The 24,001-nt window shown below is 37.6% G+C and overlaps 1 protein-coding gene across 2 annotated transcripts in view; it reads left to right on the top strand.

Annotated features, from left to right (window-relative positions):
* CFAP43 (cilia and flagella associated protein 43) overlaps window positions 1-24,001 on the top strand; it is a 113,945-nt gene that overhangs the window by 8,132 nt on the left and 81,812 nt on the right. For both annotated transcript variants that reach the window (XM_025993333.2, XM_072739941.1), the window contains exons 4-9: window positions 3,990-4,157; window positions 6,442-6,592; window positions 12,418-12,574; window positions 15,662-15,729; window positions 18,614-18,745; window positions 23,795-23,911. In XM_025993333.2, the coding sequence (XP_025849118.2) occupies window positions 3,990-4,157; window positions 6,442-6,592; window positions 12,418-12,574; window positions 15,662-15,729; window positions 18,614-18,745; window positions 23,795-23,911 (793 nt within the window). The remainder of the gene's footprint in view (window positions 1-3,989; window positions 4,158-6,441; window positions 6,593-12,417; window positions 12,575-15,661; window positions 15,730-18,613; window positions 18,746-23,794; window positions 23,912-24,001) is intronic.

Genomic DNA, 24,001 nt, shown 5'->3' with positions numbered 1-24,001 from the left:
TAACTTAGTAAAGACCCTATTTCCAAATACAGTCACATTCTGAAGTACTGAGGGTTAGGACATCAACATATGAAGTTGAGGGAGACACAGTTCAACCTACACAATACCTAAGGATGAATAGAAACCAATCTGTGAAGAGGGTAAGGAAGAGGATTCTAAGCAGAGGAAAGGCATATGCAAAGGCCATGAGATCAGAGAAAATATGGCAGGCTTGAGAATTGGAGAGATCATAACAATGGCAACCAGAGATTAGCCACGAGAGGCAAGTCTAGGGGGTCAGTCTGAGGCCAGCTCATGAGCAGCCTTATGACTAAGTGACCATGTAGTTTATCATCCAAGTCAGGACACTTTTGAGAGTGAGAGGGGGTATTGTTAATAATTAATTCAGACACTCACCTTATACCTAAGCCATGCTATTAGGCACATTCTTTATCCTAAAGGTGATGGGAGGCTATTAAAGGGTTATGAGCAGGGAAGCGACAACATGAGCAGATCTGCATGCAAGAAGCCTCCTTCTATCCATATCGTGGAAAGTATATTGGAGGGAAATAGGCATGAACATGAATCAGGCTTCAGTGATCCAGAGGAGAGGTGACTGTGACATGGTGGAAATAAGGACAGAGGGAAGGAGAGATTGGGGAGGTATTTAGGAGGCAGAACCATGGCACTGGGTGACTGACAATATTGGGTGTGGTGCTGAGGGAGACAAACAGTCAAGGGTTATACCCAGAGTTGTGACTTGAACAACTTGTGGTCATTATTGCACAACTCAGAAAGGTGTGGAGGGCACAGGTGGAGGGAAGTTAAAAGAGGCAATGGGGGAAGACAAGTTGGGATAAGCTGAGGTGAAGGTGCTTGAGGTAAATGAGATAACTAGTTGAGGGAGCTGAGAAGACAAGTTTCTTTCATGTAGAGGAGTCTGGCTATGAGCCACCAATGGTTGGAATAGTGGTTCCCTGGTGTCGTGGGACAGTCTGCCTCTATCTTGTTGCTCTTGGAGCATTGCCCTCATCTCTAGTCTAAAGTGCAGTACTACTGCCCATGTATTTTGAGGAACCAGTGGGAAGGGAAGGTCACAAACCTTTCTTAGAAGTTCTTAGAAGAACTTCTTAGAAGTTCTTCTTCTCTTAGAAGAAACCTTTCTTAGAAGAAGGCACACATCACTGCCACTTAGATCCCACGGACCAGTTTAGTCACAAGCCATGTGGAGCTACAAGGGAGGCTGGGAAAATGCAGTGATCACTGTGGGTGACCATGTGGCTGGCTAAAAACCAGGAGTTCTGTTACTCAGAGAAAGAAATGGAGAAGAGATGTTGGGGGACACAATGCCTCTGCCACAGATATATAGGACTGGAGCTCAGGAGAGAGCTGAAGACAAACATTTGGGAGTTGCTAAATCAAAGTGGTATTCAAAATACTAGAATTTAAAAATCCAAACAAAAAAAATGCTGCAAGTGGATAAGAACACTTAAAGAGGAACCTAGGGCAGAACCTAGAGGAGCACCAGTAAAAGGATATGAAAGAGAAAGAGAAACCTCATAGGAAACACAGAAGGATCAGTTATGGAAGGAGGAAGGACACTGGGCATGGAGGGTTCCAGAATATACTTCATCAGGGGTTCCTTAGAAACCAGAGCCTGAGGTAACAGCTCCTGAGCCACTTCTTTGGAAGGGAGTGCAACCCCAGGAAGGAAGTGGGTGGAGGTGGGAAAGGGGAGGGAACAAAGAAAGAGGAGAGCCAGGATGAGGGCTCATTACTTTATGAGCCAGCACTTGGTCCCAATTGCAATTGACTGATTGCTCAGTCTCACAGGTAGTCTTTTGAGAGGCTGAATGAACTACTTTGAACATGGACAGTCCTTGGGCAGTGACAGACCCTGGGCTGAGAAGAGGAGAGGAAGAGATGAAAGTTTAACCACTGATTCCTGTTATCCCGTCAATCGGGGTTCATTGCACAAAGTGTTAACTGCCACATTTTCAGATTTATTTAGACCTCCTGCATGTCATTTCCAGGGGCCCAGGGGAGCCTCTGGGCCTGTGGAGCAGGCGTGAGCTGAGGCACAGGGGGTGTTGTGCCTACATAAGTTTGGTCAAAGCCTGCAAGCTGGACAGCCACTGAGTCTGCTAGTCAGAACAGGTGATCAAGCTCCAGACAGGGGGAAGCTGGGAAGCCTGAGATGTCCCCTAAGAGGCATGTGACAGAGATACCAAGAGTCACTTCAGAAGGTAGGTATTTAGCAGTGTCAAATCCTGCAGAGGTTAAGTTATACAAAAACTGAGAACTTTCTGTTTGATACGGGATGAAGGTGGATATTTGTGGGTCTTGGAGAGAGCTGAGTCAGTGGAATGGTTTTGACGGTGCAGATATCCAGGCACGAGAGTGGGAGTGAGAAAGAGGAGGCAGTGAGTTTAGAACAACTCACTCAAGGAGTTTGCCTCAAAGAGTAGGGGATAGGAGGAGAAACATGGAAGAATGAGATTGAGGAAAGGCTTTTTAAAATATGGTACAGATGAACACTTAAGGAAGGAGTCATGAGAAACAGAGTCTGAAGATATAGAGGAGAAGGAATAATGGATAAACTAATGTTTCTAAGGAGACAAGACTAATGACCTAATGCACAGATGGTGAAATTAGCCTTAGGTCAGAGGAAAGACATGCCTTCCCCTGCAATAGGAGAGAAGAAAAGAATGATACAGATCCAGACAGGTTGCTATGCTTGATAGCAGAAAATTGAGGGAAGGGGGGGTGCGGATTCCCAGGTATCTTTTCATGGAAGTCTTTTCACTGAGAGGAAGAAGGAGCTGGAGTGGTTAGAGGCTTCAGGAGAGGGGAAAATATTAAAAATGGCTGCTTTAGAGAATGGAGAGAGAACAGACCAGAGAAACACAGGATTAGAGGTTGTATTGAGGGTCCAGTGGGGTAGTAACCACAAAATTATGTCATGGACATACATAGTCCTATGATCTTTATCCCTATGTCCGTAGCAGCCTGGTCTTTCAGTTGTATCCATCCAGGGTTGATGGTTTGACCAGGCATCTGAAGCAGAAAGTCCAAAGATCCAGGGAACCCATGATACCAGTAATAGAATGGCTGACATGAAGGACTGGACATTTGTGATAGAGGTGGAAGGAAGTGAGAGCACAAGGGTGCCAAAAGGCAGAGCGAGCTTGGTAGATATTAATTCCAGTTTCCCAGTCTCAAGTCTGAATGGAATGCTGGCTCCTGGAGGAGGAGTTAGCTCATTTATTTTTTCCTCCCATTTCATCTAGCAAAAGACTTTACCCATGGTAAGGATTCGGGATATTCTCTCAAATGGGTAAATTAATGAAATATTTTAAAGTACTGGTACTTTGATTTTAAGGGCACCTGGGTGACTCTTGGGTTAGGAGTCTGACTCTTGGTTTCAGCTCAGGTCATGAGACTGAACCCCATGTCAGGCTCTGCACAGAGTATGGAGTCTGCTAGTGATTCTCCCTCTTCCTCTGCCCTTGTTCACACATGCTGTCTCTAAAAATAAATAAATAAATAAATAAATCATAAAATAAAATTAAAAAGTACTAGTACTATGATTTTTAGAACTCAGTAAATGATTAATTGGTATCAATGTTTATAGTACATACAGATTAATATGGATTATTCATATTTAGCATATTGAAACTTAGACAATTGTTTTTCAGCAAGTGTGATGATATATTCCACTTTCTAGGTTTGGATGAGTTAAACTCAAATTTAACAAGGAGGATAAAATAGCCTCGATTGCAAATGAGAGAGTAATGTCTTTAAAACACATAGTTATTTTTTTGCTTAGAAGGGTACAGTATAATGATAAGCATAGTTATTAATTTGATATTAATATCATGGATTAAATAAATTGTATCACGAATTAAGGTTCAAATTTATGTGAATTGTTTTCAAATAATTAGATAAATGTTCTCAAGATGTGAAATTCAAATGAATTATCTTTTTACAAAACACAATTACCCTCTAAGGAACTGGGAATCAAGTGTCATTTTGTGCAAGAAGTCACAACCTGGTACGGATGTAAGCCAGATGACCTTTAACCCTATGAACTGGCACCAGCTGTGCTTATCAAGTCCAAGTGCAGTGGCTGTGTGGACCATTGAAAGAAGTAACCAGGAGCATTATCTCAAAGCAAAGTAAGAGACTTAGTGACTACACAGCCAAGTAGTGGTCTTAATTTGCATTCATGTAATGTGATTGCATCAATTTGATGAATTAACTGGCTTTATATGTACACATTAAACATCTTAAGTTATAACATCTTTCTACGTATCTAATTACCTTGGAGTGATTGTTTGCATTTTGAAAGGATTCTTTATGACTTGATTTCTCAATGAGTTTCTTTTAAATATCAAGTCTTCCTTGAGCTTTTCCCAACATGGTCTAATTTACCAAATTTGATTTGCTCTTAGTATTTCAAAACATGCTTATTTATAAAAAGGATGGTTATGAATTTTTACTCCTATTACTTTGACGCCTAACTAGAACATAAAAAATAAGAAACTTTTAGGTATGTAAGACATATAGATTTTGCCTTCAGACACATAATCTACAAACAGAAGGGCAGTCCATATAGTGAGGTCATGAGTTACCTGTTTAAATAGAACTAGGTCAAAAAGAAATTTTATGACCAATGTCCTGGTGATTAATGATAATGGTGCCTTTGTTAAGGAGAGTTCAAATGCTCAAGGTGCATCTGAATGAACTATTCTCAGTATATTCCCCAAAGTCAAAGACTAAGTTGATATTGGACATGTGTATCCTTGAAATTGAAATTTTTGAAAAGTTGCCTTCTTAAGAAAAATGTAATGTCTAAATGCAGAACCCTAAAGAAAGATACCTCTTTCTGTTCAGTACTCCTTGTGTCTCGATTTCATTTTTATAAGAACTGAATGAATAGTCAAATCTGTCTCTAGGCAGAGATGTTCATAAATGAGTAATGTCTCTATCAAATTCTTACCAGGTGGGCAGTAATTTATCCCAGCATTCTCCTTTTGCTTGCTTTGAATATTCTCCTCTAGTTCTGAATGTTGAGTTGTGATTTTTCTATAAGCAAATAAAGTGAGAGACAAGGTGAGTGGATTGTCCTGGTTCAGAAAGCAAGCAGGATTAGAAAACATTCAAGTCTTATATTTGACTAGTAGATACTGTTTTTACATGATAATTTTTCAAAATTATTTATCATGCATAAAACATAACCAAGGAAATTTTGAATTTAATGCATAAAGCCATGAATTCTTCACACACCCCTTTTTAACCATATTATGGGTTAAAAAGACATAGGGTAGATTTGAAAATGAATTCTTGATATTAGAGATTGCAAAGGTAGCTACATATACAGATGGTCCTTGACTTACCATACAGATGGTCCACTTAAGATTTTGTGACTTTAGGATGATGCCAAAATGATACACATTTAGTAGAAACTGTATTTCAAACTTTGGATTTTGGCCTTTGCCCAGGCTAAAGATATGTGGTCCTATACTCTCCTGTGATGCTAAGCAGTGGCAGCTGCAGTTTCCAGTCAGCCACATGATCATGAGGATAAACAGCCTATCCTCTGATAACCATTCTGTACCCTTACAACCAATCTTGTTTTTTACCTTCATTATAGGATTCAATAAATTACTTGAGATATACACCACTTTATTTTAAAATGTATTGGCTCTGTGTTAGATGATTGGGGCCAACTGTAAGTTGGCAACTAATGTAGTTTGCCCAACTAATGTAAGTGTTCTGAGCATACTTACAGTAGGTGAGGCTAAGCTATGATGTTCAGTAGGTTAGGAGTATTAAATGCATTTTGACTTAGGGTATTTTCAACTTATGATGGGTTTATTGGAACACAGCTCCATCATAAATTTAGGAAGATCTATATGTTTATTTTGAATCACATTGATTTTTATTTGAATTAATTGCCAACATTTAATAGTTGAGAGATTTCTCATAAATATACAGATTATTATAATCCCTTGAAATTTTGAAACCAGAATTCTCAACAAACCCTCTTGGCTGGAATTGAATGACACCTACTCCCTTTAGGAGGGAACACACTTTCCCATTTGCCACAGTCCCCTGAGACTCGGCTGCAGCTCATTTGCCCAGCTGCTGCTCATTTGCCCAGTCCCACCAGTGTTCAAATGTATATAATTCCCACTTTAGATATTAACTTTGAAAATTTTTGAAAACTCCTGCATATAATTTATAACTACATTATTTTTCTTTTGTGATATATATTCTTTTTTTTTTTTGTGATATATATTCTTAAATCTACTAGTTGGTGTTTATCTGGTTTGTTTGCTTGTTTGTTTTTTACACGTTACAATACCTCCTCACCTTGTTTATCACCAATGTATAGTGGTTATATCAATGGCCAGTCTTTGTTAATCTCATTATTCTGACTTCTCTTTTTTTCTGAAGGTCAGTAAAACTACCTATGGAAGATGGCTCATTTTTTAATGAAACAGATGTCATTTTCCCCACCTCATTGGCCAAGGATCTTATCTATGGACCTATACTCCCGCTGTCAGCCATTGCTGGGCTAGTAGGAGAGGAGGCAGAAACTTTCAGGGTAATTACCTGGCACCTCTTCCTGTTTGCTTATTTGATTCTCATAGTCATCCCATGAGACATGCAGGACAGAGAGGATCATCCTGGTTTTCAATACAGATTGGCCTTGGAGACTACAAGAAATGAAGGCTCTAGAGTTTCCAGTTTGGTTGACTGGGAAGATGGTACTGATAACAGGAACAAGGAGCCCAGACCTGATTTCAGTTTTGGACATATTGGATTTGGGGTGCTGGGAAGACATCCAGCAATAGACACCAGGTGGAAGCTGGGCAAGTGGAACTATTACTAGGATAGAGAAGGTAGGGCTGGAGACACTGATGTCAGAGTCATTACCACAGGGAGGTTAGTGGAGCACTGGAGTGGGGGAAGGATGATAGAGGAGAGAGGGTATCAGGGAAGAGAGCCAGAGAGGAAACTGATTTGTCAAGAATCAGGAATTAGAAAAAGACCCTGACAAGGGACACAGAAGTAGGAACAAATCCAAGCGAGAAGATCAAGGCCCTGGAAAATAGTGGAAGAAAACTTCAAAAGGGAGTTTGTTAACAGCTACACACTCATTCATTCACATATTTATCAAGCTCCTTCTATGTAGCAGGCACTGTTTTAGGCGGTGGGATCATATGATGACCAACCAGGCATAATCCCTACCCTTAGAGCTTACATTCTATCAGGGAGACAGCAACAACAACAAAAGTAGGGAAATACATTAAATCATTGAAAAATGCAGTAATTATTATAATGGGATAAATAGGAGGGGGATGAAAGTGAGGAAGAGATTAACATATGCTGGTCAAGGAAGGCCACTGGGAAGACAACACTCATCCTGAGATTTGAAGGACAAGGAGGCTCAAGTGGTACAAACAGGGTCAAGAGTGTTCAGGCAAGGGTGCTGTATGTGCAAAGGCCCTGGGGGAAAGAAGATAAATCAGTGTTTTTGAAGAAAGAAAATCTGTGGTGGCTGCAACACAGTAAATGAGGAGAGTGGGGTACAGGTGCAGGTCAAGGGATAGGCAGGGAGCAGAGACAGCACATGAGTGAAGATGAGGAGCTTGATTCTGCTAAGCCTCTGGAATTTATAGTATGCTAATGTTTGTGTTAAAGCTCTAGGCCAAGGATAAAGGAAGTAGTAGCTCCCAAATGTTTTTGACCAGAGAATTAAGCTATAGATGTTAAAAATAATTTAATATGGTAATTGGTTTATTAAAAGTCTCTGGGAAGCAAAAGAAAAGGTTATGTATGCTCTTAGTATCTCCTCTAAAGGATGATTATTCATTTTTTAAATACAGAAGATGACCAATTCCTTTTTATAGCACAAATCCTAAGCTGAGAAATACAACCACACTTAGCCACAATGGGGCAGCAAAGTAAATACAAATAGATCAGCCATCAGGCTTTACAGCTTGAAAAAAAAAGTTTCTGTGTTTAGTATTTGATGCCTAGAAACCTGTATTTTCAACTATCTGGAATCTTCTTCTGTAGCAAATTTCTGTAAGAGCACTCATCTTTCACATTTTGCATCAACAGGATGAACCCTACATAAAATACGTAAAATTCAGGCATCTCTCTTTGTCATTTCAAAAATGCTGTGAAATGCCTCCTTTACTTGAATGTGGAGTCACCATTTTTTAAAATGCTCATAATAAACAGAAATCTTTGTTTCTTAGGACTTGTGTACTCAGTGCATTTTAACCTTTTTCTGAAAACAAATTTAACACTAAAGTTCTACATTTTAAAGTCACACAGGGAATGTTAATAAAGCCATATGCTTTACATTTATACTAGAAATTAATTTTTCCAATATTTATTTTTTCATCTGATAGATAAGTAAGGTGAGAAAAATGATTACTAAATTTAGAAAAATAATTGCTAAAACAGTAATTAATGTCTGTACAATGAGTGAAAGCATAACCAAAAATAGATCTCAAAGGTCTTGATTCTATTCCTTCATTTGAATGACATTTCTTGTGACCTGGGTACCAAGCAATGGCAAAGAAATTAGTAATGAACTGATCTATATGAGTCTTATAAATTGACAAGCTATGGACTTTTATAAAATTACAAACAATAAATACTCCCATTATGTCTCTTATAGCTAACACTATAAAGGCACATTATAGGCCTCTAAATAGGCCGGCATCACATTACACAACTTATTTAAGGCCTGAGAAACAGTATCCAGCAGTCAAAGGGGAGCAATCAAAGGCAGATGTTATCTGGGCAGAAATTGGATCCAAGATAATGAATTTTATCTCAAGTGTCCAATGTTCTTTTTCCATCTACCTGTTTTTTTTTTTTAACAGAAGTCACTAAATAGGAATTCAGCTTGTAAACTGAACTATGCTGAAACATATTTAGATGCTTACATTTTCTTTCTTTTTTTTTTTTTTGATGCTTACATTTTCTAAAGCAATATTAAGTTCAGTTTTTCATGTTCAGTCTTCAAGTGATCAAAATGTTTGATTTATGACTCCAGAGAGATGAACAATGAGGTGGTGCTAACAAATATTTTTAAACACTACTGGCACGTTTTTCATTTAAAATTTTTAGAATTTTTAGAATTAAAAATTACGGTTTCTGCTCACATAATCCATATAGTATTACATTCATTTTTATTATTTTTAATTTTTTACAAAGATTTTATTTATTTATTCATGAGAGATACCAAGGGGGAGGCAGAGACACAGACAGAGAGAGAAGCAGAGAGAGAGAAAAGCAGGCTCCACGGAAGGAGCCCAATGAGGGACTCTATCCTGAGCCCCCAGGATCACGCCCTGGGCCGAAGGCAGGCGCCAAACTGCCGAGCCACCCAGGTCCCCTTACATTCATTTTTAAATGGCACAAAACATATTTATTGATGAAAGAGAGTAATAGAAAGATAAGCCCAGGTTTATCTTAAAGTAACAAAAGTCACACACAGTACTAGTTTAACATAATAAAGCCAGAAAATTTAAAGTTTTAAATCTTCACCATCTGTTTCATACACATAGATCCGCTGGTGTGAGAAACAGATGTATGTGTTTTTTTAAAGATTTTTGAGCCCATTGCCATAACAGGTAAGAATCTGTCCCTTTGTGATAGATAGCCTAAGGTTAGATGTCATCAATACAACCCAAGAAACTTTTAAATAATGGTGATTAAATAATGGCGTTCAGTGAATAAACTCTTCCCTGTGAGTCAGATCTCAATTAGATAGCACAAAAATGTCATCAATCAGCAGCAGTTTAATCCTTTCAGGTGGTTTTGCCCCCACCTTTTGGCCCATAGGGTGGCCAGATTATTAATCAAGTATTTATTTTCTAACAATCCAAGGCTATCAGGGCCTGAAATAGATCAATCATTGACCAAAGTCAATATGTCCTTTTAAAGAATTATCATGGTGACTTTTGCTGTGTATGATTTTTGCCTTAATCATATTTCCTGGTCCATTCTAAATGATAATTCTCTCTTCACACTTCCTTCACTCCACCAAGAGGAACCAAGTGCTTTCTTATCATCAGTGCTCCCATAATATTTAAACACCCCTCTGCTATAACTTCCCATGTTTTCTGATTCTGATATTGGTTGATAAGTCTTCTTCCCTCAACAAATAACCATCCTATTGAGAAGAGGGATCCCTTGGGACCTGGCACAATACCTGGTATATAACCAGCATCTGATAAATATTTGTTTAAACATCAATTACATAACAAAATTAGATCTGTTGAGAATCTACTAGAAATAGTTACTTTGATAGTACCACACCTGCTTTACCTTGAACAAACCAGTCCTAATTAAAAGGACAGTACATAATACATTATTCAAATAATTGAGTAATTATCAGAAGGGTGGCTTACATATATTGAGGAGGTTGTTTTGTTGTTGTTGTTGTTGTTGTTTGTTTTTTAGATTTTTATTTATTTGAGAGACAAAGACAGAGATAGTGAGAAAGGAGGAGAGGGAGAAGCAAGCTCCCAGCTGAACAGGGAGTCAAATGTAGGCCTCTCTCTCAGGACCCTGAGATCACGACCTGAGCTAAAGGCAGATCCCCAACTGATTGAGCCACCCAGGAGTCCCTATTTACTGTTTTAATGGAAAAATAACTATATAGGTTTATGGTATTCCCCAACTGTGGAACCTCTTCCAGCTTCTGCTTTCTTTTTCTCCACAGTGCTTTTCAACATATAATATTCTAGATATTTAACTTCTTAACTTATTTTTATTCTGTTTCCCCTCACCAGGACGTTAGTCCTGTGAGGCCAGGGATTGTTTTGTCTATTTTGTTCACTGCTACATCCCTATACCTAGAACAGTACCTGGAATGTCTTAATAAGCATCCAATAAATATTTGTTAGATGAATGAAAAGGTGAATGAAAGAATGAAATAAACATGGAGTCCTCAAGGAATTTAAAAATCCTATTAATTTGGCCAATAGCTTATTAAAAAAATGTTTTCTGTTCCAATAGGTGTAACAATCCTAAAGAAAACAAAAGTATTGTGTTATAACTAATGCAGTTCTAATTAATGCTATAGCATAACACAAAGCACAGGTAGTACTAAAGGTTACGTCCTCAAATAAATAAGTGTGTAAACTAGTATGTTTAATTTGTTTAAATAGAAAAGAAGGAGTACTGTTATGACAGTATCCTGAATGCCACATTTTAATCAATGCTGAGGGGAAGCATATGCCCTAAAAAGCTGCATATGCCCTAAAAAGCTTCCTGCCTTGACCCCCAGGAAGGAGAGCAGGTAGGCCTATACTTATAAGGAGACCTGCCCCATGCCGATAAAGATAGCTCTCCCCTGCCAGACATGAGTATTTAAGACTGCAGGGGCCATACCACTGAGGTATTACCATCTAAGGCAGAGATCAACAAGCCATGACAAGTTTTGTTTGGCTCCAACCTAAGAATGTTCTCTTACACTTTTTAAAGGGATGTTTAAAAAAATAATAGGGATATGAGACAGAGACCTATGAGTCCATAAAGCCTAAATATTCACTGTCTCTTCCTTTACAAGAAAAGTTTGCCTTATATCCTTGTCCATGTTATTTTTACTCCCCAAAGCCAACTTTTCCTAGGTACATTCCATAGATTTTGTAAATTCTCTTTTGAGTTTTCCATGGTATCAAAATCACATAGGATATTTCATGAACCAAATTAGAGAGGCCTCCAGAACCAGTCAAGTGTTCTCATTTCCCATAAAAGCTAACTAAGCAAAAGATCTAGGCCAACCTCTCCTTAGCCACTCCAGGAAAATCATACCCGTCCTCCACTGCAGAATCAGGAGGATGAACGTTGATGAAAGATTTCCTCAAAAAGAGTGATTTTTAGCTAGATGATGACTTTCTTAGATTCAAGATATCAAAGAAGTCTACCAAGGAACAGTGTAGAAGTTACTACTCAAAATTTTCATGAAAACCTGTAACACTAGAACTCCAAATGTGCTGGCAAGACCATCTTATATATTCTTACTGAATTAAAATATAGACACATGGAGCAAGGAAGGATAAGTTCACTTAGCTCTTGGCAAATGGCAGGACCAATGAATGTAAGCCTATATTCATGTTTCTTTCTGGAAGTTTTTTTTTTTTTTAAAGATTTTATTTATTCATGAGAGACACACACAGATAGGCAGAGACACAGGCAGAGGGAGAAGCAGGCTCCACGCAGGGAGCCCCACGTGGGACTTGATCCCGGGTCTCCAGGATCACGCCCTGGGCAGAAAGCGGCGCTAAACCTCTGAGCCATCTGGGCCGCCCTCTTTCTGGAAGTTATTTATTTGGTATTTCTCTGGCTCTTAAGCCATGAATGCTCTCTTAACACAAAGTTTTTCATCTTTCCCTAAAGCCTAAAGATGATCTATATCCTTCGATTCACCCATCTATACATTGCTGGACTCCAACAAGTGACCTATATGTTGGCTGTGAAGAAGGTCATCTTTTAATGATTAATGGAGAAACCTTGAAAGTGACTGTACTTAAGGTAGAAGACACAGTAGCAAAGGGTGAGAAACTGCTTTATTTCATTATACCCAGAAGTATAGCCATTGGTGATGGTTTTACACTTGAAGATAGATGTTTGTTCCCTATTTTGGGGAACATCTTTGATTCTTTTCTTTTATCCCATAGTTCCCAGGTCCTATGGGTGTTCCTCATAGCTAGTGTTTATTGACTAGTCTATTCTCTAGGCATTCTGCTATATTCCACATGATATATTTCCTGTAACCCTTCAAACACTTTATAAAGAGAGACATTTTCATTGCCATGAGACAGATGAAAAAATGGAAGCATTGATTCCCAAGCTCATATAACTAATAAATTGTGGAGTTGACACCTGAACCCAGGCAATAGGACTTCAGATCCAAGTTCTTAGCAGCTGTATCCTTTCATATATATATATATATGCCTGTTCTGTTTAATTTAAGCAAATTATGCCCTTTCCTGCCCTCTACTATCTCAAGGCCTTCTTTGACCTCTTTTAAGTTTAACTGCCATCTTAAAAATTACGTTTGTGTTCCTTGTATAGAATTTCTAAGAGAATGTGATCTATTCTTGGATCTTCTGTCCATTCCTGGTCCCATCAACTGTGGCCAGGGTTGGGCTTTAGTCACAGAAGCTAATGTCCACTCATTAGGGGCTAGGTGTAGACCTTTTGAGAAGGGAGCCTCACCAGCACCAGCTCCCCAATCTGTCCAATGTACTCTGCATTCCAGTTTGTCTTAGTATTTCACATCTTGATTTCTGCAGCAACCTTAGCACTCACTTCATTGACCTTAACCAACAGCTAACCCAAACCAGGTGTCTCATCCCTGCCAAACCGTCCTTCTTAAAGACCACTTCAACATGCAATTCAAGGACTGTTCCGCCTTGGTTCCAAGCCCTTTCTGATCTGATCCTACCTGCTCCATTGACATTATTTCCTTCTACCCACCAGGATGAGTTTTCTGATCTAGCCAGTCATTTCTTCTTGTCATTTCACAAACCTGTCTCCTAGCTCACTCCTTTGCCAATATACTCTCTGAATCCTTAAGTTTCCAGCTAAATACCACCTCCTACAAGTTTCCCCCAGGGCAGTGCCTCTCATCTATTCCTGCTCCTATTTCTTTGGTTCAGACATCATTGAGGCCATTAAGTTTGACTTTTCCTGCTCCAGCCCTGCCTTCCTTTTACTGTCCCTCTACCCTCCAGGTTAAGTTTTCTCTAGTCTAGTATCCACAGTACCATCCCAAAGCTCTCTAAAAGGTAAACCTCTTTTGTGGCCTGCCTTCCCAGTTCCTGCTCCTCCCGCACAAGCCTTAGAGAAGTTCTCATTGTTCCTGTGCTGTCTCCAAATTCTACCTGCTGGCATTTGTAGTTATCTTTGTCTAGCTGTCCTTCTCTTCCTTGTTTACCTAGTGAGATCATCCTCTGTGGAGCCTTCCCTGTCTCCACCACAACCTTAGGGATTCTATCAGACTCACTCCCTTGTTAGAGGCTCATCCTGTGCTTTTACAATGTCCCGTGTGCATGTCTGTCTTTCCCATCAGGTATCAATTTTCTGAAGTCAGGAACTGTGTTTTACTCATCATTTGGCTCCAAAGTTTAACACCTGTATGTGTTTGTAAAATGAATTCTAAAGCAAGTTTCTCATGTCCAAACTGCTGTCACATCTGTAATGTTATACACAATTTAGGACTTAATCATGTATAATCTTATATTGTTTACTATTTCCTTCCTGTATACTATTCCTAATAATTTTCATAGTATAGTATACATACTTTCATATAAATATTTGTCTAATGTCTACAATGTGGAAGACACTAAGCAAGGTGCCTCAGAGGTGACATAAATGGCAAATATATGATCTTATAATTTCCACTCTTGAGGGATTTATATTTTATTAAAGAGAATTAAACAAATAGATAATTATAGCCAGGTAGATTAGATAATTTCATTAAAGAGAAACTTAACAAAGTGCTATGGGAATTCAAATGAGGGAAACAGGCCAAGTTAAGTCATTTTGAAGGTTGCATTTGAAATGGGCCTTGCAGGATGGGTTCACAGATAGATAAGCGTAGATGGAGTTTTGGGCAATGATTATCTGTGGACAAGAAAAACTGGGGAGGATTGAGATACAAGAAATGGACCAGTCTGTCTGGAGCATTGAGTGTTACATGGGGCTAGTGGGGAACAAAGGGACATATATATCATGTCTGACCTTGAATGTCCAGCTAAGGTATTTCTACTTAATTCAGCTGACAGTGGACAGACATCAAAAACTCCTGAATGGGGATGTACCCCAACTGGAATTGTGCATGGGGATATTAATTTAGTCATCATCCAAAAAAGGATGATACTAGAAGCAGGTACCAAAAGCATCAGGCACCTAGACTAGGCCTTGAGTGATAAGAACCTGGACTCTAGTGGTATTTGTATTGGAAAAGAAGGAACTGTTGGGAGGTGAATAGTCTTTGAAGGAAAGGACAGTATGCTTCTTATCATGTGGCAAAATGCCAAGCACGAAGTATATAGTAAACAAATAATTTGATGAATGCTCTCTTAGTTTTTGATCATATAGTTCTCATGGTTTGTCTACATAAAAGGTAATTTACTTTTGTTCTTTTCCCCCATGGACAACATTTTATTCATAACAATTATTCTTATAGAATATTTTTTCTTTTTACTTTTTTAATCTACTTTATTTACTGAAGTTTGGATTTACATACCATAAAATGTACAAATCTTAAGTATGCAGCTTGATAATAAATTAGGTTTGGGTTTATTTATTTTTTCCTGTCATCTTAAAATCTCTGACAATGCTTTTCTAAAATAAGAAAATATTTGCTATATAATTCTACAATGTTAGTTCCACACATCTGATGATACAGAACTTTAAAAAGAAACTCATGTGATTTACATTAGTAATCAATGCTGAGCAGCTTTTATTATTCATTGTTTGGAAGGCATCATACCACATATTCTGATAGGAAGTTGATTTTTAGAAAGGATTACAAAAAAATGAATAGTCCTAGGAAAGCAAATGAGATTAATTACTTTATATTGCACTTTTAGTTATGTGCCACCTGTTTTATCTTGTTTTTCTTTTCCAAAAGAGAGAAGAAACCTTATCAGTCCAGTCACCATGGCATATCAGAAGGGAGGCGTGCTGATTTCTGGAATTGTAATTATTTTTTTCTTCAAAATTAATTGTTGTCAAGAATATATACAATTTCAAAAAAATAATATATACAATTTCCATTTGCTGCTACTTACTATTATGAGTCATAATTTGGGATGTCAGGTTCTATCAGATTATTAACTAAAATTGTTTCCTTTTTAAAAAATAAATAAATAATAAATAATAAAATTGTTTCCTTTTTGGATGCTATAAGAAACTTTTTAAATGAAAAATTTTCAAATGTATATGAAAGTAGAGACAACAGTGTAATGGGCTGCCATATATCTAGACTATTGCAAATAATCAAAAATAGAATTAAAAACTCCAGGCCTAGGGTGCCCGGGTGGCTGTCAGTTAAGCATCTGCCTTCAGTTTAGGTAATGATCTCAGGATCTTGGGATTGAGTCTCACATCAGGCTTTCTGCTCAGTGAGGAATCTGCTTCTCCCTCTCCCTCTCCCTCTGTGTTCTCTCTCTCTCTCAAATAAATAAATTAAATCATTACAAAAATAAAAACTACAAGCCCCCTAGAACACCTAATATCTGTCACCCAACTTCATGCCTTTTTGTATACTAAATATATTAGGTTGTCAGACACAAATGGAACATTTTGTCTAAGCTTCAGCCTAGCTTCTTGTACATGTCATTTAGCTTACATGTATTATACTATTATTGTTCATGTTAGAATTAGCATTAATGGCCTTCATTTACTTGGCACTTACTTTGTGCCAGGCACCATGCTACGTCCTTTGCTTGTATTATCCTATTGGTTCTCATAATGATGCTATCAAGTAGGAACTATTAATAACCTCCTTATACAAAGGAAGGAGCCAAGCCTTACAGCGTTGGTAGCCAGTAAATGGAGTTGCTGAGGCTTGAACTCAGGTGTGTCAAACTCCAAAGTCTTTGCTCTCATTTATTAGAGTATACAGCCTCAGTTAAGTATGAAAAGGGGTCAGAGTGCAGTGCTTTTCACAGTGTTGGAATCAGTGCTAAAGTTCGGAGCTGACTTATACTAAAATCTGAGATCTACTGGTAGATGGCCCAAGACCACTATTAGCTTTGTCTCTTCCATTGCCACAGATCGCATTTCCAGGACCCTGAGAGCAGTTAGGCCGTGATGACAAGAGATGTAGCTCCATCAATGAGAAGCAATCTTGAGCTCATAAACCTACATTCAGCTGGTGATCCATTCCCCTCCCCTGCAGACTTGCAACAGACTATTATCCTTGCACCCCCTCCCAGTGCTCCACTTCCTACATTTAGTCTGCATTAATGACCTTTTATGACTCTTGTCCTTCTCAAGACCACCCTAGGCATTTTTTACTTTTATTTTTATTTTTTTTTTTCAGAGAAAGCACAAGCAGGGAGGGGCAGAGGGAGGAGAGAGAATCTTAAGCTGGCCCTATCCTCTGCACAGAACCCAATGCAGGTCTTGATCCCATAACTCCAAGACCATGATCTGAGCTGAAATAAAAAGTCCGATGCCTCACCAATTGACCGCCCTAGGTGCCCCTCACCCTTAACATTTCTTTTTTTTTTTTTTTAAGCATTTTTTAAAACCTAGTTTAGAGACTCTTGGCTGACTCAATTGGTAAAGCATGTGATTCTTGCTATTGGTGTTGTGAGTTCAAGCCCCACAATGGGTGTGGAGATTACTTTAAAAATAAAAATTTAAAAACTAAACAAATAGTTTATAGGAATAGTTGGAGCATCTACTCCATGAGAGATGGAGAATGATGATAAGTTTGGAGAAAGCACCTTGCATATTTTGTCCCTCAGTTCCCAAATATGTGAACTCAGCCATCTCACTAATGTATATACTTGATAGTGGGATCTAATCCAGAAATGATGGATTAATTTGCCCAAAGCCTCCTCACTACTGTGAATATAACTCAAATTCCTCTTGAGAATAAATGAACCTAAGTCTGTTTACAGCCAACCAACCAACCAACTGATTTTTACTGGATTTTTACTGATTTTTACTGTTTCTAGCAGGGTGAGAAATGCGATAGGAAGATTAAAGGAAATAAACAGCACACTTCCTACCTTTGGGTATTTAGGGAGAAAATAAATGCACATAAAAATGGTTAAAGAAACGCACATATTAATGATTAACTCATTAAGGCTAGTGTTCCTTGAAGTAAGGAGACTGCTATATGCAAACCACATAATGAACTGCTTCATTTGCCCTATCTTCTAATAATGAAGAAAGTGGTAAAAAGATAGATGCTAGATGGATGGAACTAGAGGGTATTATGCTAAGCAAAATTAGTCAGAGAAAGACAAATACCATATGATTTCATTCATTAGTGGAATTTAAGAAATAAAACAGGTGAACATAGGGGAAGGGAAGGAAAAATAAAATTGGATGAAAGTTGAGAGGAAGGCAAATTGTAAGAGACCCTGAAGTCTAGGAAACGAAGTCCCCTTGCTGGAGGGGAGGTGGGTAGGGGGGAGGGATAACTGGGTGATGGGCATTAAGGAGGGTACTTGATGGGCTGAGCACTGGGTGTTATATGCAACTGATGAATCACTAAATTCTACCTTTGAAACTAATAAAACAAAATTCCAACTTTATTAAAGAAGATCTTACTTGAAAAAAAAGATAGATGCTAGAGAAGTTCAAAGAAAGGAGATATCAGTAAAATTTTAGGTCACAAAATTTTGTGTCACAAAAGAGATGAAATTGAAACTTGACCAGGAAGGGTGGTTAAAAGTTGCTTAAATAAAGATAAGACAGGGCATTCTAGATAATGTAAACATTGATGATGATTCCAAAAATAAACTGTGGTTGATAGTCAATAAGTCTTAGCTCATTTGACATGGATATTCCGTACTGACTGATACTGATTTTCTGTGTTTATATCATTGTTTTTGGTCTCTAGGATGGCTTTGTGTATTCTTTTATTATTAAAGATTCAACTTACAAAATAGAGACTTTCCTTGATGTTGAAGAGCCCGTGGAACATATGAGGTTTTCTCCAAATTGCCAAATGTTGCTGATTCAAACAGACAAGGTATGCTAGATGACAATTGCCTGATAGACAATTTTCAAATATTATTATTATTATCATTGCAGTACAGGAATGAAGGGCATAGTGCTGCAAAGTGATCCTCTACAAGTCAGAACTCCTTAGGTTACAAATGAAAAAAATACCTAATTTAATAGACCTAAATAACAAAGAGGGTTTTGTTCATTTATTTGTTTTTGTGCATGTAACTAAAAGAGCAAGGAGTTAATCTGAATCCAGGGGCTCCTCTGATGCTGCTGGCCTTGTTTTGTGACCATATCTTGGTTCTGTTTCCTCTCTGCTATCACTCTTCCCATGCAGATTCTCCATCTGAGAAGTGTCAAGACAGCCTTCTGCAACTCCAGTTTCTTTTTCTTCCCTCATGGTGACAATTGTGGAAAGACATCACACAAAAAATGTCATAGAATTTAGACTCATTGTATTTACTTGGGTCACCTCTCTACCTCTGTGGCAATTACTATGTCCAGGAGGATTCTAAGCTGTCATTGGCAAGACCTAAGTCACATGCCTACCCTTGGACCCTGTGTAGAGTCAACCCAACCAAACATGGACTGATATTAGAGTTATGGATGGTTCTCTAAGGAAAATATGGGTTCTGTAAAAGAAGAAGGGCAGGGGAATAAATACAAGGTAAAATGAAATATCCACCTCAATTATTATACTGTTAGAAAGACTCCTAATTAATGGAATGATTCTCAAAAGTCAGTATTAGCAATAGTTTATATTGTGAGACAATGACTTTAGGTGGATTATAAAGAAAGATCAATGATTTTTTGCCTAAAGGAAACTTAAGTTTAAATATAGAAAGATTTCAGTTGCTGGTAAGTAAATACCCAAAGTTAACTGTGCTGGAGCACCTGGATGACTCAGTCAGTTAAGCATTTGCCTTTGGTTCAGGTCATGATCTTAGGGTCCTGGGATTGAGCCCCATATCAGGCTCTCTGCTCAGCCTCCTTCTCCTTCTCCTTCTGCCTGCCACTCTGCCTAGTTTTGCTCTCTCTGTCAAATAAATGAGTAAATAAAATCTTAAAAAATAAAAACAAAAACCACTGTTCTAACTATGTTTTAATAAATAACAAATAAATGACAATCCTAAAATATCTATGGAGGACAGGAAACAATAAAAAAAAATGTAACATAACAGGAGGGAGAAAGACTGAAATAGAACTTCTATAAGAGAAACTATACTAAAAAAGTAAAAATTAAATGAATATGTCTGACATGGGGTTGGACAAAGCCAAGGAGAAAGTTAATGAATGGAGATAGATCAAAAGAAGTTATATAGAATGTAGCCCAGATATTCAAAAGCAGAGGGTATATGGAAGGGAAAATAAGAGACATGAATAATACAGTGTATGTTTGATTGGAATCCCAGAGAGGAGAGCGAGTAGGGCACAGACAGTATTTAAAGAGATATTTTCCAGAACTGATTAAAGATATGAATTTACAGATTCAAGAGGTCTATTCACTCTCAAGCAGAATACTAAAAAGGTGACCATACCTGGACTTAACAAAGTGAAACTGTTGAAAACTAAAAACAGAAAATCTTAAAAGCAATCAGAAAGAAAAACAGTTTATTTCAAAAGAATTTCAATTAGACTAACAGCTGACTTGTCTGTGGCAATAATGCAAGTAAGAAATAGTGAAGTGTTATCTTCTGTGTAGAGCAGGGATCAGCAAACTATGGCTGCGTAGGCCCCAACCAGCCTGCTGCTAGTTTTTATAAATCAAGTTTTATTGGAACACAATCATACTCATTATTTATGTAATATCTATGGCTGTTTTCACACTAAGTAGTTGTAAGAGATCACATCCAAAGCCTAACATATTTACTATTTGTCCATTTGTTGAAGAAGTATGCCAACCCTTAATGTAGTGAAATAAGGTAACTATCACCTAATAGAATTCTGTACCCAGTGAAAGCACTTTTCAGTATAAGAGTGAAAAAAGGCATTTTTAGATGCTCCCAGACCATTACTAGGAAAATTCTAAAGAATGTATTTCAGACAGAAGGAAAATGATCCCAGATGGAAGGATTATGTTGCAAGAATGAATAATAGTAATAGTAACTGTGTGGAGAAGTGTAAATGAACACTGCCTATATAAAACAGTAAAAATAATGAGAGGTTGGGTTTAAAAAAAGCATGGAATTAAAATTCCAGACAACAATAATGTGAACTAGAAGGGACGGAGTAAATGGAAGAAAGTGTTTCAAGTTCATTATTTACTTTCCCAAACAGAAAGTAAAGGTTTTAAGTAACCTTGTAGTGTTTATAAATTAAGTATGCCTATTATAAGTTCTAAGGTAACCACTAAAAGAACTGAAACAGTAGCTGAAATTTCTACACTATAGATGGGGAGAGTGAAATGTTTAAAAAAAAGCAACCCAAGACAAAGTTAGAAAAGAGAAAAAACAAAACAAAACAAGTAAGAAAGTAGAAGAATAAATTAAAATGTAATATTTAAACTCAAATATATTAGTAATTACAATAAAAGTAAAACAGAATAATAAATATAGTTAAAAGGCAAAGGTTGCAATACTGGATTTTTTTAAAAAAGCAAAACCCAATTATATACTATTTACAACTGACACAGCTGAAGTATAAGTATACAATGAGATTGAAAGCAAATAAAAATAAAAACTACAGAAACATTGAAGGTAAATTGAAAATTGAAAGAAAGGGTAGCCCAGGTGGCTCAGCAGTTTAGTGCCGCCTTCAGCCCAGGGTCTGATCCTGAAGACCCAGGATCGAGTCCCATGTCGGGCTCCCTGCATGGAGCCTGCCTCTCCCTCTGCCTGTGTCTTTGCCTCTCTCTCTCTCTCTCTCTAATAAATAAATTTTTAAAAAATTAAAAGTAAGTAAAAAGACAGAAAAAGTTCTAACATGTGAACATTAAAAAAAGAAGAAAGCCAGTGGTGCTATATTAATATTAGACAAAATAAATGTTCTGGCAAAAATCACAACTAAAGATAAATGGCTTTATTTCAAGAATAATAAAAGGTTAAATTCACTAGGAATATATAAAAATTAAAAATATATAGGTATTAAACAAACAGTCCTAAAATATATAAAGCAAAATGTGACAAAATGACAAGGAGAAACAAAGTCATTATCTCAATGGAAGCCTTTAATATACTTTTCTCAGTACATGATAGAATAAACTGTATCCCCAACACAGCAGCCAAAGTGAGAAACACTTTTCCATTTTCTCTTCAGAACCTTCCAGTGATTCCCCATGTTATTCTGACTAAGAGCCAAAATCCTCACTATGCTTTACTATCCTTCATGATGTGGATTCTCCTCACCATTGGGCCTGATCTCCCCCTACCCTGCTTCTTGTTTGCCCTGCTCCAGTCATACTGGCCATCATGTGTACTCTTTAACTCACCGAGCATGTTCCTCCCTCACAGTGTTTGCACTAGGTGCTCTCTCTGTCTGGAATGTTCTTCCCACAGAATCTCAGGAATCCTTTCTTTCCTCATTTCCTTCAAGTCTTTATTTATTTTTTTTATCATTCTTTTTTTGGTGTATTTTTTATTGGAGTTCAATTTGCCAACATACAGTATAACACCCAGTGTTCATCCTGTCAAGTGCCCCCCTCAGTGCCCGTCATCCAGTCATCCCATCCCCCCATCCACCTCCCCTTCCACTACCCCTTGTTCGTTTCCCAGAGTTAGGTGTCTCTCATGTTTCATCACCCTCTCTGATATTTCCCACTCATTTTCTCTCCTTTCCCCTTTAATCCCTTTCACTATTTTTTATATTCCCCAAATGAATGAAACTATATAATGTTTGTCCTTCTCCAAGTGACTTACTTCACTCAGCGTAATACCCTCCAGTTCCATCCATGTTGAAGCAAATGGTGGGTATTCGTTGTTTCTAATGGCTGAGGAATATTCCATTGTATATATAGACCACAATTCTTTATCTATTCATCTTTCGATGGACACTGGGCTCCTTCCACATCCTTCAAGTCTTTAAGGTCACTTCCATAAAGCCTTTTTGGATACTCAGTTTAGAATTTCACATTCTTATTTTGTCGTGTCATATCCTCTTTCCCTGCTTTATTTTTTAATTCTTACAAGCACTGCTGTTTAACTTACAGTATATCTTATTTAGACACCTTATCCATTGTCTGAATCCCCCAACAGAATGTAAACTCCATGAGGGCAGAGAATTGTTGTCTATTTTGTCCTCTAATGCAGGTTCAGCATCCAGAGCAGTGCCTGGCACAGTGTAGCCACTCAATATTTGTTGAAGGAATGAATGAAAGGTAAAATCAGTAAATATCTATCAAATTTAGACTCTACAGAGTTGTTTTTTTTTTTTAGATAAACAAGAACAGAAATATTCACTTTTAACTTGAGTAAACCTGAAAAACTTGTGTTAGTTGAAAGCTGACTTCTTTGCTAGTTAAGTGCCCACACCATATTATGGTTACTTGGCAGAGTCACAACTAAAAGGATACATTTTTTTGAGAGGTGAATTGGCAGCTGAGAATGATAAAGAAGTCATAAAGTAACAGCTGCAGCCACATCTCCACAATTTCCACAAAGGCTTATTTAAAAGTTTGTACCAGTGCCCACCATGGTCTAGTATGCGGTAAACCTTAATTTACCTTCACCAATTTTCGATTTTCCACATTTTCCAAATTTTTTGTATAAATAGACATTATTTTGGGGGTCAGAAAAAATATTTTGTTCTGTTTTATAACTTAAAAAACAAAGGATTGGAGTTGGAGAGAAGAAGAAAGTCCTATTTATTATTTTAAATTATGAATGAATGAATGAATTAATAAAAAAAACTAAGCATCCAGATTTTAGGCTCCTCAAAGTTAGGGCCTTAGGTAAATTAATCTCTAATTTCCCATCACCTCTTCCCACACAGTGCCTTGCTCACAGTGGGTGTTTAATAAATATTTGTTGAACTGCATATGCAATAATTGCATTATATTTCTTTTTTCTTTCTTTCTTTCTTTCTTTCCTTCCTTCTTTCTTTCTTTTTTCTTTCTTTCTTTTTGTATATTTAACAGGGATCTATTTATATTTACACTTTTGGTGAGGAGCCAACCTTTGATAAAGTCCTAGAGGCTTGTGACGGGAAATTTCAGGCAATTGACTTTATCCCACCCGGAAATGAATACTGCATGGTAAGGAATATCTTATTATCTCACAGTAGGATTTAAAGAAAAGATTTTGGAAGATCATGTGCAACCTTACACAAATAGGAGGCAGAGGGT

Source organism: Vulpes vulpes, chromosome 15 (genome assembly GCF_048418805.1).
Source record: "Vulpes vulpes isolate BD-2025 chromosome 15, VulVul3, whole genome shotgun sequence".
Lineage (NCBI taxonomy): Eukaryota > Metazoa > Chordata > Mammalia > Carnivora > Canidae > Vulpes > Vulpes vulpes.
The sequence above is the reverse complement of the archived record's forward strand: the minus strand, read 5'-3'. Positions and strand labels throughout refer to the sequence as shown.